This window comes from Netta rufina (genome assembly GCF_964035555.1).
Source record: "Netta rufina genome assembly, chromosome: 20".
In the NCBI taxonomy this organism is placed as follows: Eukaryota; Metazoa; Chordata; class Aves; order Anseriformes; family Anatidae; genus Netta; species Netta rufina.
This window is the reverse complement of record NC_140144.1, coordinates 8,163,340-8,180,067: the sequence shown is the minus strand read 5'-3', so window position 1 is coordinate 8,180,067 and position 16,728 is coordinate 8,163,340. Positions and strand designations below refer to the sequence as shown.

The 16,728-nt window shown below is 56.9% G+C and overlaps 1 protein-coding gene across 1 annotated transcript; it reads left to right on the top strand.

Moving 5' to 3' along the window:
• The first annotated feature begins 490 nt into the window (after nt 1–490).
• Nucleotides 491–12,669, top strand: PLPP7 (phospholipid phosphatase 7 (inactive)). Its single transcript, XM_084299007.1, has 2 exons — nt 491–1,481; nt 11,839–12,669. Exons 1-2 carry the CDS (start codon nt 1,031–1,033, stop codon nt 12,201–12,203), a joined length of 816 nt encoding a protein of 271 aa, XP_084155133.1. The 5' UTR covers nt 491–1,030; the 3' UTR covers nt 12,204–12,669.
• The last annotated feature ends 4,059 nt before the right edge of the window (nt 12,670–16,728 follow it).

The window sequence follows — 16,728 nt, the reverse complement described above, 5'->3', positions numbered from 1 at the left end:
CCTGCAGGACTTCCCAGGGCCTGGCACAATCCCGCAGCACCCAGCCTGTGCCGTGGGGACCCTTCCTCCTCGCCGAGCCCCGGTGCCAGCTCCGACGGGGCCGCTGCTGGTCGCAGTCACAGCTCGGGGACGCGGCAGCGCCTGTCACCTGCTTTCAGCGCCGGAGCTGCGATGCTGGATGACACGGCAGAAACGTGTGCGGTATTTAGGGCACGCTCAGCGCCGGGGGCAGGGGGATGGGAATTCATTAGCGGCGCCGCGTCTCTTTTAATCAAGAGGCAGGTGCTGCTTCTCCTCGGGCTGCAGGCAGGGGTGGCGGTGGAGGAGCTGCGGGGATGCATGCTGAGAGGGGGGAGAGGATGGGGCTGGTGATGCTCGTGAGGTGTTCGTGCCAGGGAGAAAGGAATATTACTTAGGGTGCCCTAGCAGGGGTGAGACATAGCAGGACGGACAAAACTAGGAGATAGCCGGGTCAGGCCCCTTGCAGGGAAGCCCCCAAGTGATGCCCAGCACAGAGGCTGGGAGCCAGGCTGCATTGCCCGCCCTGGCAGCCACTACAGCACCGTGATCTCTTCCAGCGCTGATGCGCTGACACTAAAATATGAATTACTGTGCCAAAAAAAAACTACATTTCCCAGTTTCCCTTGCAGCCCAGGGGAATAAGCAATTGGAAGATTTAAATAGACCAGACCAGAAGCAACCAACCTTTGGCACAAAGCATTTCCCTCCTCTTCTTCCAATCTATTGGCTGTTTAACCTTTTTCCCTGGCACTGGAGTGGCTGCCAAGCCTGGCATTAACTTTCCTTCCAAGCTTGCTAGGCCCATGAAGTAAACAGCCATGTGCATTCCTTACTCTATATTTAACAGCTGCAGTCTGTGCTGGGGGCAACTGCAACAGAGGGGAACCTTTGTAGCTTCCCAAATCCCCAGCTCGTGAGGGTGGGAGTGGGGGAAGCTTTCCGCAGGGAGAAGAGGGATTTCTCTCCGTCCCGGTGTTTGCAAAGCAGGTTCTGTTCGCGAGAGACTGCAATGCCAGCATCCCAGCCGCGGTCCAGGGCGCGAGACAGGAACAATGTCCTGAACAGGGCTGAGTTCCTCTCCCTGAACCAGCCCCTGAAAGGGACCCAGGAGAGCAGGAGCCAGGGGAGGAAGCAGAGCGGCCAGGCGGGAGCAGCCGGCGCCCAGAACAGCAGCCCCAAGGAGCGGAGGCAGTCGCAGCAGCTGCCCGAAGAGGACTGCATGCAGCTCAACCCCTCCTTCAAGGGAATCGCCTTCAACTCCCTGCTGGCCATCGACATCTGCATGTCCAAGCGGCTGGGAGTGTGCGCCAACAGAGCTTCGTCCTGGGGAGGCGCCCGCTCCATGATCAACCTCCTGGGGATAACGGGGCACGGGATCCCCTGGATCGCGGGCACGCTCATCTGCCTGGTGAAGAGCAGCACGCTGGCGGGCCAGGAGGTCCTCATGAACCTGCTGCTAGGTGAGTGGCAAAGCTCCTTCCTTCCCCGCCGGGAAAGCCCAGCCCTAGTCACAAGGGACAGCGGCATCGGGACTCCTCCTCTGACTGCTCCCACCGCCGGCGGGGTCAGGCAGCAGGCAGTGACCTTTTGGGCGAATGCGGCACTTATCAGCCACCTTGGCAGTTTTGGGATGGTGGGAGATGGATGCTGCAAAAAGTTTTTCTAAGGGGGTGGAATGGATCCCGGTAGCCGGCCATCCCTGCAGGGCAGGGGCAGATCCACGGCCCCGATGAGGCAGGGTTGGTCCGAGTCGGGCCAAGAAAGTGTCTGTGATGTGTAGGTGGATACCAGCAGCAGTGCCCTTGATTTATGGTCGTCTGCCTCGCTAGTTGGTCAGGTTGGGGAAAACATAAAGATTTTAATCTTAACACATGGATCAGAGACAGAAGATATCCTAAAGAGAAAAGCATTTCCATCCCCTCTGCACCTCCTTGTGCAGACCCTGGCCCCACATCTCCGCAGCCGCTCAGGGTAGTCCCATCTCCTTCCCTGCTGCCGCTTCATCTCACATCCCTTGTCCCAGGAGGACCTTTCTTGCTGCTGGCCTCGTTTCCACGTGCTAGCTTGACCCAGAGGCTGTTACAAGGGATCAGATCTCTCCTGCCAGCCCCTTTTTTTTTTTTTTGTGGGATGGTCGGTCTCCTTGCCCCTGCGGACTGGGGCGTGCTGGGGGAGCTGTGCAGGGCCTGACCTGGCCCCACATCCCACCATGACCATGCTGAGCTCTGTGTGCAACTTTCCCCACATCCAGGCCCCAAACCACCCTGCCCGTGTCCACCTGAGGCACTTGCTCTTCCCTCTCTTCTGCCTTTGGCCTGTGGCCTGGTTATCACTTTTTTTTTTATGACTAATTGCTAGTTCATCTGGCTGAGGTCACCCCGGCGTTTCACCCTCCCCCAAAAACCAGCCCGCGGAGCTCCCACTTTTGGTCAGCACGAGGAATTGACGTTAGATTTAGGCCTTTGCTTTTTAGGGAGCCTGCAGTAGGCACCTCAGGAAAGGGACGTCCTGTTCTCAGGGACTGCCTGCGATACGATACGTTCTGCAGCACGGCCCCAGCTTTTTTTTTTTTTTTTTTTTTCAGAAGTTCTTCCTTCAGAGAGGGCAACGATTGCACTGAACTGGCTTGAAAAGCACAGTTGTGGCCACTTTTTCTCCCCTCTGCCTTTGAAGGAGCCTGTCCCTGTGCTGTGACATCTAACGAGGGGAGGCCGTGGCGGGGAGGGAGCCGGAATAGCATCGGCATGATGCAGAGCCTGCCGGTGTCAGCAGTTCTCCCAGGGGCTGCCCGGTGCTCTGGGTCAAACCCTCACTGGGAAAAGAAGCCCTGTTTAAAAGGGCATGAGCATGAAATAGGAGGCGGCCAGCATCAGCCGGCACAGTTTCCAGAGGTCTCTTGACCTGAGAGCCTTTGACAGTTCTGGAGCCTGAAAACCGACCTCTTTGACTCCAAAATATTTGAGGTCTTTATGACGAGCTAATGCCTCTTTTGGCTTAAAACCAGTAAAGGTTTTCTCGCTCTTCCACTGCCATTGAGGAGGCCAAACACAAAGCCAGCTCCAGGTTGCACTGAAACTTTGAGTGTTGGGTGATGGCTGGGAGAGCTCAGTCCTGCATTTTCGGGTCTCCTTGGTTCAAAAGTGCTGCCTAGGGCAGCTTGGGGACTCCACAGTCTTGGTTCCTTGCTCCCTTCCCTTGTTGCTGCCTGCCAAAAGAGAAATGGGTTAAATTGTGTGAAGGGCTAGCTCACGGCCTGACCTGACAGCTCTGTAGGTCTCACAGCCCTCCAAAGAGTTTCCTTTGAATTTTTGGGTTGACCTGTGTGGTGCCAGGAGTTGGACTCGATAATCCTTGTGAGTCCTTTCCAACTCGGGATATTTTCTGATTCTTTGTCCCCCCTGCAGACCACGCTGCCTGGCACTGACCAAGGTGCCTGGAGCCTCTCTCGTCAGCATCCTCGTCAGGACTCGTGTCACCCTGCAGAGCAGGATCTCTGCTGAGAGCGTGGCCTTGGCTTGATATTTAAGATTGCAGTCAGGAGCTCCTAGTAGCAGAGCAGCTACTGCCATAACGCCTGCATTGCTGATGGACGGAGGAGTCCAGCAGGGGAGCGTGGGGTTGGCAGACCCAGACCAACCATGAGATGCGGTCCCTTGAGCTGATAGGAAGGGTGTGATGCTGCATCTGGCATCCCGGGTCCCTCTCACTGTTTTATTTTCCCTGGGTTGAGACCCAGCAGGCTGTGGTGTGAAGCCCTTCTGGCTGGGGACAGGTCAAAGGGAAGGGAGCATCCCCGGTGCTTCCCTGGTGTCCTGGAAGGAGGGGAGCAGGGAAGTTGGGGTTGTCTACGGCACCCCTTCTTTACCTCCCCTGGCTCTCCTCCCTCCCCGCGGCTTGCTCAGGGTTTGATACATCAAGCAGAATTTCTGATGCAGTCTCTGGGCAGGGAGCCAGCCCATCATAGAGCACTTGTTTAGGATTTGCAATCAGGCTTTCAAGGCGAGGAGACAGGAGACTGCTGAAATGGGACCGGGAACCTGGCAGGAGCACCACTGCAGATGGAGGGGGGGCACTTGCGCCGGAGGAGCTCTTGGTAGGATCTTTGCCAAGACGCGTGGGAGCATTTAGGGTGAGGGGTTCTGACCTCCCTCCCTGGGACGCTCCATCCCTCCCAGCTGCTGATGTTGATTAGCAACCCCCAGCAATGTTTTCCCTCCACAGTTGTCATCTGTGATGGAATTTATTGATTCTCCTTCTCATCGTAATCTTTTTCCAGCAAATGCCAAACAGCCAGAGAGGCACGGTCACAGCCTGTTACTGAAAAGATGGCAGAAATCAGATATCTGTGCCCACTGTCAAAATCCCTCTGCCAGAAAGTGCTTTCAGGAAGGCTGGCTCAGTGTTGCCAGCCCTGGCTGTGAAAGAGTCGGGAAGAAAGTCTGCTCCCCCTCTGCCACATCGAGAAAATCGTGACTCAGGAAACCCCCCAGTTTAAGTTCATTTTAGTTGTTTGCCGGTGTTGGGACTTTTAGGACCATCCAAACTTCCCTCTGCAGGGATTTTGTGAGAACTGATGTGCTTAGAAAATCATTTGAACTTTGCAATCGAGCTTAAAGGGGAAAAACAGGCATAAAGCTCGCACTAAAACTACCAGAGCTGCTCTAGAACCAGACAGAAAAAGCGTTAAGCCCTGAGGGAAAGCAGAACCTTGGTTTCTGGTTCTGATCCATCTGGTGAGGATGTGGATCCAAATTTAGTGATTCATTGACTGCAAAGCCAGCAAAGAACATTTGGATCATCGATCTAACCCACGGCTAAATACAGGCAGTAGCACATCCCTTAATTTATTCCCGTTCAATTTGCTAAGGGAAAAAACCCAAACACTCAATCAGATGTAAAATTTCAAGTGGCGGTGAACTTGTCAGAACCATTTCTATATTACTGCAGTGGTAGGTGTTCTCCCCGGCGCCTCGCTCTTAGTTTGACTGTTCCCTTCCCTCCCCTGCCTCTGCCTACCTTTGTCTCTTCAGCCGAGTGGCTCTTTTATCCAGCATCCCTTCTGCCTTTCAATGTTTTGGATGGTGCTCAAGTCACCTCTTCACCTCCTATTCATTAAGCTGAACAGACTGATCTCGTTAGGCTGATGGTCTTTCCAGATCCAGGCACCTTCTTAGAGTGATGGGGATGGAATATGGTGATCTACCCAAAGCGGTGCTTTCGGTGAAGTCCCCTGTTGTGTTCAGAGCCAAACTGCCACCCATCACCGTGATCCTTTGCATTTTCAGCTGTGGTCCAGCTGTGTGCCTTTGTAGGAGATATCTGGTTGGTTAACGCTTGCTCGTAGATGTGTTTGTGTATGGTGTGAGATACCTGGTTCAGCTTTGGTCATGGCTTTGTGAAATAGGTTCTGAAACCTTCTCTTGGCATGCTGGAATGGGGCAGAGCCAAGCCTGGTGGTGGCTGTGTCCCCGTGTCCAGCTGTGACATGGGCAGTGGTGTCCTCACCCGTCACCTGCTGGCTCTGCACCCTGTTCTGACAGCTGGGCAGCTCGCTGCTGCTGCCACCAAGCATTTATCTCCACCCAGGGAAACAGTGCCATGGGCACATTGTGGGGAGCAGCTGCAGGATGGGTCACTTGCTACATGGGGAGGAAAGGAAGGGAGGCCAGGGTCACCTCTCCAGGCCTGGAGCTTGGCCAGGAGTCGGTCCTTGCTCTCTTCAGCCTTCTCCCTGGATGCAGACCTAGCGCTAGGCTGGTTGGGAACCAAGCCATAATACGCTGAGGCACAGTCCCCTGCAGCACTGGGACTTTGTCGTGAGCAGAATGTATGTATTTATAAATGTATTTGTATTTATAAATACATATAGGGATGGGGCTCCGCAATCCGCCCATGCAGCCTGCAAGCAGGAGCAGGCTGGCAGGAATGGTAGGTCAGGGAGGAAAGAGAGAGACGAAATGTCCTCACCAGGTCCCCCGAGACCCCCTGTCCCTCCTCTGGCAGCACGCAGGTACTTCTTGTATGGGGATGCTTTCCTTTGGAGTCTGTGCAGTGAAAATTCAGATCGCTGTACAGCCCGGGGCTGTTAAAGGTCACTGAGTAGATTAAATGCCCAGGCAGCACGGACGAGCTCATCCCGATGAGCCTCGGGGCTCGGCAACCCAGCCCCAGCAGAGAGGACGGGGAGCTGCACTGGCAGATGGATCAGTCTGTGCGCAGCGGAGCTTGCTAAGCTGAGAGCCCCAGAGATGGTTTGGGGCCAGATGTGTCTGTTTTTTCCCTTTCATTTTCCCACTGTGAGGCTGGGGATTTTCTGAGCTAGACGGGGCAGAAAGCGTTTCAGCAGGGAAGGAGCAAGCAGCCTGGGAGCGTGTCCCCTGCTTTTGGGACCGCTCCCAGCCTTCTGCTCATCCCCTCCCGTGAAGCTGGACACGTGCAGGAGGCTCAGCCCCAGCCCTGCTGCCCTGCCAGTGCCCGCTGGCATCTCAGCAGGGTTGCAGCACATCTGCCCAGAGGGCAGGAGGATGCAGGCGGTGAGTAACCCAGCGTGACCGACCCATGGTGGGTGCCGGAGGGAGCATCGCAGATGCCCACTCCCTGCATCCAGCATCAGGCCCAGCCCGGCATTAAATATTCCTCTTCATCGCGTCAGGCTGTAGTGAAAGTCCCTGGTTATTTGGTGCCATCCTCCCGTATCCCTGCTGAGCTCGGGCAGCGTGACTTTTCCCTTCCTCGCCTGCCTGCTTTACAGCAAGTGCATTCCTCTGCAGGGCAGGCAGTGCCTGCAGTGTCCCTTCGCGCAGAGGACAGTCAGTGACAGCCCAGGGCCCGTTTCACAGAGGCAGGAGAGGGCACGGGGGATATTTCCAGGGACCAGCACAGGGTCTCTGCCAGCCCCTTGGTGCTGCTCAGCGCCGAGGTCTTATCCTGCCTGTTTGGTGCTGAGCACGGCGTGAGCCCCACGTCCCCACCTGCAGCCTTTGGGGCACTGCAGGGAGCTCAAAGCCGAGCTTCTGTGCGGAGCCAGCAGGCAAAGCGTTCCCCGGTCTGAATGCAGATTGCAAGAGAAAAGAAGTGCGAGGGTTGCTGAATGGGAAGAGGGGGAATAAACAAGGGAAATGAGTCATGCTCGTGTCTGTCACTCCCCAGCAGCTTCCCCATGCCCCCGCCGCAGCGCTGCGAAGGGACGAGAGCTGCCTGCCTGCCTGCTGCACTGCCAGCCCTGCCGGGGCAGCTGAGCAGGGCTCTGCCCCGAGGGGCATCCCTAGAAAAGGGTGAGGGGGGCTCGGCCCCGACACCTCGGCAGGAGCAGAGGCCGGGTGGAGGTGCAGAAAGCAGCGGGATGAGCATCTGGAGCAGCAGGGGCAGGGAGACTGCTCGGGTACCTGGGTCCAGGCCAGGCTCGGTGGAGGACAGCGATGGCGAGGGGGAAATCATTTCACCTTTCTCTTCTTCCTCCCGTTGGCAGAAAGCTCCGTGATTTCGCCTAAACTGCAGTTCTGGTCGCAGCCTCCATCCCTGTGCACGCAGGGCTGCTGGACGACCTCGCTGCGCCGCGTCTTTAAAGCACTGCGAGATGTGGGTTGGAGGCCCTGTGAGCACCAGAGAATCAACCCCTGATTTTAATTAATTAATTAATTAATTAATTAATTTGCCATTTTGCTTTATTGAAGGCAGCGGGGTGTAAGCACGAGCCTAAGCAGCGCTGAGACTGAGCTCCGTGCGTGCTCATCCCCGGGATGCTGCTGCAGGGAGGCGTCTCCTGCACCGCTGGCACCGAGCGCGGGGACATCGCTGGCTCCTGCAGCCCTTCTGGGAGGCAGCTGGGTGCTCGTGGCACCTTGTAGGGAGCTGCTCAGCTCATTTCCTTCATCAGCATGAGCCCTTGTCACTTCAGCCACCCCCTTGTCCCCAGGCCATATAGAGCCCCGGTAGGGCAGGCATGCTCGGTGATGGGTGCTGAGATGCAAACTGCCCAGCACCCATGGGGGATTTCCAAAAGGGCAGAGCTCCATGCAGCCTGTGCATACACTCGGGGCTGTTTCTGATCTTCTAGGGCATAGCAAGTCTGTTCTCAGTCATTGGGGGTTTTTTAATTAACTGCACAATGCTGATTTCTGCCATTCCTTCACCTCCCCGTGGCCACTTAACCCAGTGCGCCCTGCACCCAGCGCCCAGAACTCTCTGCTGCTTGTTCAGCCAAAAAATAACCTCCCCCAAAACGCTGCAGTGCCTGATTCACTGCTTTGTAACCGTGTCGTGCCATCTGTGACTTTCTGTCAGTTCTTGCACCTAATGGTACCGCGTTTGGGGAAGTAAATGAAGGAGAGGAGTTCACTTCCAGGGGAGTGAGGCTCGTCCAGCTGCCAGCAGCTCCACCGGAGAGCGGGTGTGGGTGCTCTGAATCCTGCACCTTTCGTTAGCATCAACCAGTCAAGGCTGCAAACAGTTCATTTTCCAGGTCGGGGAGCCTGCAGGAGATTTGGGAAGATCGTTTCAGAAGCAGTAGGATGAGGCGTGTAAGTAAAAACTGAACAGTTAAAGTTCAGAACTAAATTTGGGGAAATAAAACTAATTCCACTTGTGGAGCAAAAGGAACCGTTTCGTAGGAAGGGTGACATTTGTCTGAAGTTGGCTAATCTGGGAAGCAAAGCACCTTCAAAGCCAGCATGGCTGGGAGCACGTGTGTGCTCCACGGGGCCGTGTGGCCTCTGGCACAGTGGGACCGGGGACAAAACAGGCGGCAGGCTTCTGCTGCATCCAGGCACCGAGCTGCTGCCTGCCTCGTCCCTGCTTTAATATGGGCAGGGGACAAGTCCGTCTGCTGCTGCACCTGGGGGCTGCCGAGCTCGGGATGTGCTCGCTCTCTGTCTCTCTCATGTCACCAAAATTCCCCTTTTCTTCTCCCGTGTGCCCAGCTCCTCGTGGCTGGGCTGTGAGCTGGCCTGGCTCCTCCAGCGGTCCCATGTGCACGAAGTCCTGCGGGTCCGTGCTGCGGGAACAGATGAGGCCAAAGGCTTTTTTTTTTGGCTTTCTCCTGTTTTTCTCTCCCCCAGCACTGCACCCAGGCTGTTTTTCAGCTGGGGTTTTGGTAATGTGTTTGTATTAACAGCTCAGCTGGAGTCTGCCTGGCCCCGGGAGATGCTGCTTGGCTCCAGCCTGGGCAGGCAATGCCCATGGGCAGTGAGTGCTGCCCCTGCCACGATCACAGGGGACATATCAGGGACAGGGACATCCAGCTGCTTCGTCTCCACTTCAGGGAGAGGGCTGGAGTTTTGCTAAGGCCAAAACTTGGAGTTTGTCCTTGTGCCTTGCCTGCACAGGGTTTGCCTCTTCTGCTCTCCGCTCCTAATGGGCTCCTAACGTCTGGTGGTAGGAGCAAGGCAGATAATTGTATTCCTTCTCTTATTAATAGATATAAAATGTCTGCCCAGGGGGCTCGCTCTCAGCTCATTTACTGTGCGTCTGATGCCAGATGTTGGCTGTTTACAATACCAAGGTGATCTCTGATGCTAAAATTGTCGCAGTCAGGCAGGCCTCGCTCTTTGGGTTTGTGCTTTAAGGAAGTTTGGGATGCTAATAGAGCTTGGGGTGACCGGATGGTTTTGCTGTGCATCCCTTAATAGCCAGGGCAGAGGGGAAACTCTGGAGCTTTTGAGACAAACGTGAAAGGAGCAATGGGCGAGAGCAAATCCTTCCTTTGGTGGCTTTGCTGTGTTTTCAATCCAATTCTACCCACGTGTGTGGGAAGAGCATGGTGTGAAAAGCTTATCACTACAGCTCCCTGCTCCTCTCATCTCATCTCAGCCCTCTTCGCTGCCCGACAGCCCCGGCCATCTCCAGCAAGGGCAGGCCACTAAATCAGCACCAGGCTCCTTCCAGGGTCCCTCCTGAGGCTCTTTTTCCTCCAACCTTTGGTGCTCCCAGCCTGGACAACGTGCACATCCCTATTTTAGGGACAGGGGAAGGGTGGACCACGGGTGAAGCTGCTGGTTTGCAAACAGCCAGGGCTGTGGTTGGCTTTGGGTGGCCAGCGGGCACCTCGGGGAGCGCAGAGCCCCCCCTTGCAGCTGCACTGCCCACGGGTGCTGCTGATAAAACCCCCCCTGCCTGGAGGAGGATTTTGTTTGCGCTGAGCTGAAACAGCAGCAGGGAGAAAGTCAGCGGAGTCCAAGTCCGAGCAGGTATGTAGGTCAAGGAACTGCAAGGGGACAGGAGCTGGGCTGGGGGGGCTGAGAGATGGCACCGTTGGTGCCTGCTGGGGAAGGACGGGCGATGGTTGTGCCCCCCAGGCAGGGCAATGGGACCCCCCCTCGCCTGGGGCCGGGGCAGGGGGTGCTGCTGAGGCTGCTTCCCCCGGGGTGTGCAGCCTGCAGGGAACAGAAAGTGCAGGGGGAAGCGACAGAAAAAGCACCCGGTGGAGCAATCTTGGTTTTGGTTCTGTTTTTTCTTTTAACGGCAAATTAACCCCCGGTTTTAATGCCGCCGTGCCTTCAGATCATGAAACAGGAGCACATGAGGCTTCCTGTTTTCTGGGCACCGTTTGATGAAAATCTAACCTAGCGGCACTGAAGGTCCATTTGATTCATCCTCTGAATGAAAGGGGCACAAAAGCAGCCCTTTGGTTTGTTATCCGTGCTCTCACCACCCCCGTGCACACACACCTGCCTCCCTCGAGCTGCCCTGACACCACCTCTGACCAGAAAAAAACATCTTGGAAGTGCAAAATAAGGACGGGCAATGGCCAATGTGTGTATCTGAAGTGTTTGTGCCCTGAGCTATGGGCAGATTTGGTGGGGGAAGGTCTGTAGTGGGTGCACCCAGTGTCTGGGACCCGACGGGGTGCTCCGAGGGGAGCGGGTGCTGTCCCCCTGCTTTCCCCCAGGCAGAGCAGGAGGTGCCCGTGGCGGTGTGAGTCTCCTTGGCATCGCCGTCAGGAGCTGAAATCAGCACTCTGCCTAATGAGGAGGGCCGGGGAAAAGCAGAGGAGGGGATTTAGGAGAAATGAAAAATCAATGCTAGGAAATAAATTGACAGGGCTGTTGGCCGGGAGGAGGGGGGTGGGATGAAGAGGAGGAGGTGGAGGATAAAGTGCTGACGGGTTTTGCTCCGGAGCAGTTAAGGACAAAAGGCGATGTGGTGCTGAGTCCTGGAGCTGTGGGGACCTCGTCCCTTCTGCCACCAGCCTGTGCTTGCTGGGCTGGGGGGTTTGTTCCCCTGCCTGCCCTTCTGGCATGCAAAAGGGCAGGCAGGGGGGATCCCTCTTGGCTCCACATCTGCACCTCCAGGTGCTGTTTCTAACTCAGGAGCCCTTTTTCTTAATTGCCTGACTTTTCCCTTGGCTCTCCATCTCCTGATGCTCTTTTCTTAGTGAAATCCAGCAGCTCGGTGCCACCCGGCTCTGGGCAGGGGGAGGCGTGCTGCTTGCAGGTGACTTTGTGGTGGCGTGGGGTGACCGCACGGTGGGCACGGATGCGTCCCGGTGGCACGGAACAGGGACACGCAGCCCGGTGCTTCAGGAGGAGGGCCGGCAGTTTCCATTTTAGCTTCGCCGATCCCTTTTTTCTTCCCCAGGCAGGTCGCTGGCCTCTGTGGTCGGGGTTCCTCCTCTGTGTGGTGGTGATAACGGCGCTCGCCTGCTCACGGGTGAGCCGGGGTGGGGGCAGCTAACACCCGGGTGCTGATCTGAGGGTGCCGGGGGCTGCCTGCAGCACGCACCGGGCCAGAACTACCACAACCCTCACACGCTCTGCCGTGAAAACCACCCCTGCCTTTTCTCCTGCCTCTGACCTCTCCTCCTCGCCTCTCATTTTGCAGCCCTCCTGCTGGACATCGTGATCGTGGCAGGCCTGCAGAAGCTGGCCAAGCGCAAGGGCCCGTACGACGTGAGCCCCGGCGTGTTGGACTACCTGACCATGGACACCTACGCGTTCCCGGCCGGGCACGCCAGCCGGGCAGCCATGCTCTCCAAATTCTTCCTCAACCACCTGGTGCTGGCCATCCCCCTCCGCATCCTGCTGGTCATCTGGGCCCTCTGCGTGGGCTTCTCCCGCGTCATGATCGGACGGCACCACATCACCGACGTCCTCTCCGGCTTTGTTTTCGGCTACTTGCAGTTCCGGCTGGTGGAGTTGATATGGATGTCTTCCAACACGTGCCAGATGTTGATATCCATCTGGTGAACGTGGAGGGCTTGGTGCCTTTGCACTGGGAACTAGCAGATACGTTCAGAGTCTCCCTCCCAGTATTTTCTACGTGTTGTTTGTCGGAAACAGTTGTCCCTTCCATGAGTAGTGGCGTTTTTTAATGTTGCTTCCCCCCCTGGAAAAAAAAAATATATTCTTGCAATGGGTCTGGTTGTAGCACCCAAGGGCTGGACCTGTGATTTCGGCCGTATTCTCAAACTATATTTGGACAGCAACCAAATTAAGCTTTACGGGTGAGAGAAGCGAGCTAAGTGTCTGCCTTGGGGTGGCTCACAGCAGCACCACGGCACGTCCTCAGCATGGGCAGTGCCTGAGAGCCTCCTGAGGACACGTTTGTTAACGTTTTTGAGGCTAAATGATTTGGGTCGCAGTGCTGCGACTGCGTCCTGTGCAGTCAGGGCACCGCTGGCGTTTCGCAGTTAATAAATAATCCTAAAAATCCTGCCCGGCTTGGTTCTTGTGGTGAGGGAAGGGATGGAGGCCAGCTCAGGATGGCGCTGAGGTTTGTGTTCAACATGGTGTGGGTGCCACAGCGGGCTCCCAGGGGACACGCGGCCCCTTGGACCACTCGCTCGGGGTGGGTGGGTGCAGGAGGGTGCTCAGGACCTTGCTGGGTGCCACCTGCAGCCGGGCTCTCAGCTGCTGCCCAACAATCTGCTCCGCGAGGGTGTGTGGTGTTTGTTTTGCCTGGTCAGGGACAAATACAAAAGGTCTGTTTCCATCCTGGCAGGGGGTAATTAAATAGGCATTGTGCTGGGTCGTGTAATTTTGGAAACCGGGTCTAGATACACAGCAAAGAGGTTTTTTTCTGCCTCTTCGTGGCTATGGTTTTGATTATGCCAAGTGATGCTATGGATGGGAATGTCCGAGGTAAGTCTTGTACGGGCCTGAATGCTTTGAAAACACTGAAGGTTTTTGTGTCTCACCCTGTTTGAAAAGAGGAGAGCGGTCCCGACCTTCCTTGATTACAAGGCCGAGCTAATTGATGGCTATGAAGTGGTCTGAGGTTGCTGAATGTGTGACACAGACACGGTGCTGTTGCTTTCCCTTGTTGCTGTTGTTTCCCCCTTGTTGTTGTTTCTCCCCAGCTGTACTGTGCCCAGGTAACGGCCACGCTCAGTGTGTTGTGGCCAAAATGGCTCACCTCTCATGACTGGCTCAGAAAATCCATGTTCTGCACAGAACCATCCCGTTCTCTGTGGTTTTCCTCTCTTTAGAGGAGAGTTTGGTGTTTGCTAGGTGGCAGGAGACACTACCAGACCCTGCACCTTCCCTGGCTCGATGCTTCAGCAGATGTGCCTGTCCTCCTGTCCATCCCAAAACGCACCTGGTTTGCAATGCCAGGCAGCAAGGAGATGGGTCCTGTGCTCCCACCCATCCCCAGGGCTGGGGAGCCCTCTTCTTGCAGGGGAGGCCAGCGAGAAGGAGGCGACGCGCAGATAACGCCGGTAGCAGGCTGCTAACATTTGCTGCTCTTTGATAATTAACATGAAAAGGAGACAAACAGAAAATCCATCCCTGGCAGGCGTCTCCAGCTGGGAGCCCTGGGAGCTGGTGACTTTCTGTGCCGAGCGGGAGCGTGGGCATGGCGGAGGCCACCGCGTCCTTTCGGCGAGCATCCTGTGGAGCCCCCCCTGCTGCGAGGGTCCCTGGGGAGGCTGTGCTGTGGTGTCCTCAGGGACAGGGAGCTCTCAATGCCACCGTTCCCCCAGGGCTGTTGGGTTGCTGCAGCAGCTGGCCTCGCAGCAGGGGGGGACTTGGTGCTGGCTCCCGCCCGTGCTTGTTGAGATGGGGGCGATGCTTTGGCGGGGAGCAGAGATTTGCAGGGTTTGCATTCACCAATCTTCTCCTCCTCCTGTGGAGACTCACGTGGAGAAGTGATCCGTGGTTCTTGCTCTTTCTTCCAGGCATTATTACTCCTGGCAGAATTTCTCCTCACCCCAGGAAGGACAGGGCTGTGTTACTGCAGCTCTGACAGCACGAACGTAGCTGGAGGCGGTGGGTACCCGAAGGAGCAGGGGAAGGCTTTGCCTTGATTGCTCTGCGGGAAGCTCTCCCTTTGGAGGTATTTTACCCCAACCTCTAGGTTTTATTCAACCTTTTTAGATTCCTCTACAGCCGTGTTGCTGGGTCTCCTTGCACCTGTGTTGTCTTCTCCTGGTACATGCTTGATGGTTTTGGAGGAGCTCCACCTGGCCGTAGCGGTGACATCGGCTGAGATATGTGAGGCAGATACCAGGTGGTGAGGGCACGGCACTCGTTTGGGTGGAAAACCCGCAGAATTAGCCCAGGGCAGCTCCTTGCTGTGGTTCCTCTGCTGCTGCTCTCCTTCCACCAGGCTGCTGTGGCCATCGGGCTGCGCTGGGGCTCGCAGGACGGGGCTGGCTCCCATGTGGGGTGCTCCTGGCAGCCTCCCCCAGCACCAGCACCCCCGGAGCCCCTCAGCACCACCATCCCCGGAGCCCCCAGCCCCTGGTGCGTGGATGCTGGGAGAGCTGCGGCCCCGGTGCTGGCGTGCTCGCTGCGGGGAGGTTGTGGCAGAGCCCCCGAGGCGAGTGGCACAGCACCCGTGGTGTGCCTGATGCGGAGCCTGCCTGGAGCGCTCCTCCCTGCTGTGCCGAGGGTGCCAGCATCGCTGCAGCCAAATCCAGCTTCTGTCTCTATGGCAACAGCCAGGGATGGGGGAGCCCTCCCGTGTCCTTACGTGTCCCCACGTGTTCTGGGTTACCCGTTACCTCCCGGGGCAGGCAGGAGGCTCCTGGTCCTGGGGATGCAGCCGTGTGGGCTGGGGGACATGGGGGGAGCGGTGTCAGGGGGACCTGGCTCCTCTGCTGGTAAGGTGCAATCTGGGGGGGCTGTTCTCAGCTTCCAGGCTGGGTAACACAGCCAGCCGTCCTGCTGCAGGCTGTGCGGGGAGCTGGAAGGGATTCAGCACCCCCCCTGCACCCACAGGGATGGATGCTGAGTGTTTTGGCTCAGCGGCAAGGAGGGCGCAGCAGCAGGGGAAGGAAAATGTCCCCGGGCTTTGGGCTTTCGATCCGTGCAGATGCTGCCTGCCTTCTGGGTCCTGTGTGCAGCGAGGAGAGCGTGGCTGTCCCTACAGCTGGGATCCAGCCCCAGGGGGCTTCTCCCTCCCCAGAGGTGGATAGGGATGGGATGGGATGGGATGGGGATGGGGATCAGCACCATCAGCCGTGGGCTCCTGCCCATGGGCCAAAGTGCTGGGGCATTGTCTGGCTGCACTCTCTGCTCGCTTCAGATTTAGCAGGGGCTGTCAGAAACACCGTGGGTCTTGCAGGTTTGTTACACAGAAGTCAGCAGCTGGGGACAATAATTTGGGGCCTCATCCTCCACTCCCCGTGCTGATGCTCACGCAGAGGTTGAGCCCCGGCTGCCCTGGGGGAGCTGGAGCAGGGTGCTGGGAGGCAAAAATCCAAATGGGCTGAGCTCCTTCAGGACTGCCTAGGGTTGTGGGTGCTCTCCCTGCACCCCCAGACCCCCAAATTCATCCATGCGAGGCTCGGGGAGGAGCCTCCTTCTTGGGGGACCGCAGCCAGGCGGCTCCGAGCACCTTCTAACTTTTGGTTCAGCTAACAGGTGAGTTAGGAAGAAGCCCCAGAGGAGGAAAGCTCAGTGCATGGGCTCGGGGGGCTGCTGCCATCCGTGCCGCATGCGTCCGTGCAGGCAGGAGAGATGCAGGCAGTGGTGGCGGTGATTTCATTTCTGATTCTGCTGCGTGCAGCCAGGGCTGCTCCTCCCCGCGCCCCAACGCTGATTGTGCTCGGCAGCAAAAAGGGATTTTAATTTATTAAAAACAACAACAAAAACAAAAACCTACAGAGGGTGCCAGGGAAAGTAGCAAAGCTGGATTATGTCCGTGGGCATATGTGGGAATCACGGCTGGGGTGTTGAGCTCCCCCTCCCCAGCCTAAGCCGGTGTTTTATTTGAACCTCGCTGATTTGGGCTTTGGTGGCCTCGGTAATGCCAAACGTGGTGGGACAAATCCTCACCGCATCGGGGCTGCGCTGCCCTCCCTGCCCAGGGCTGCTGGGGTCCTCTCTGTGGTCCCTATGGGAAGGGGTGACCAAGCCCCGTGTCCCCCCCAGGACGAGGCCGGTGGTGGGGAGCTGGCTGGGGGGTTTGAGGGCTCGGGGGGAACTGGGAGGGCTCTAATACAAGATCTCCCTGCAGGTAGCAGGGTGGTGGCTCTAGCTCACCCTGTGCTGGGTGTTCTTGGGCAAATGAACCCCTCTTCCTCACTCTGGGGTGTTTCTGATGGGGACAAGGGACCCATGGGTTTAACCCACTCTGGGCTTCAGACACTTCTCCCCAGTCAGGATGATCATCTGCGTGATTTTCAGCTCAGTTTCGGTATTGAAGCAATAACTGACCATGCCATTTCCAGGCTAAAAAATTAATACATCAGGCAAAGCTTAAAGAAACAGGATGGTGCCTCCCTTTTGCACAGGTGTGTGCTGCAGAGCCAGAGAGCCCCAAACA

Bases quoted from the DNA above. Each gene is read 5' to 3' on its own strand.
- PLPP7 (XM_084299007.1), top strand. From the start codon at position 1,031: ATGCCAGCATCCCAGCCGCGGTCCAGGGCGCGAGACAGGAACAATGTC. The intron at 1,482-11,838 runs GTGAGTGGCAAA...CTCATTTTGCAG, and splicing joins CCTCATGAACCTGCTGCTAG to CCCTCCTGCTGGACATCGTG.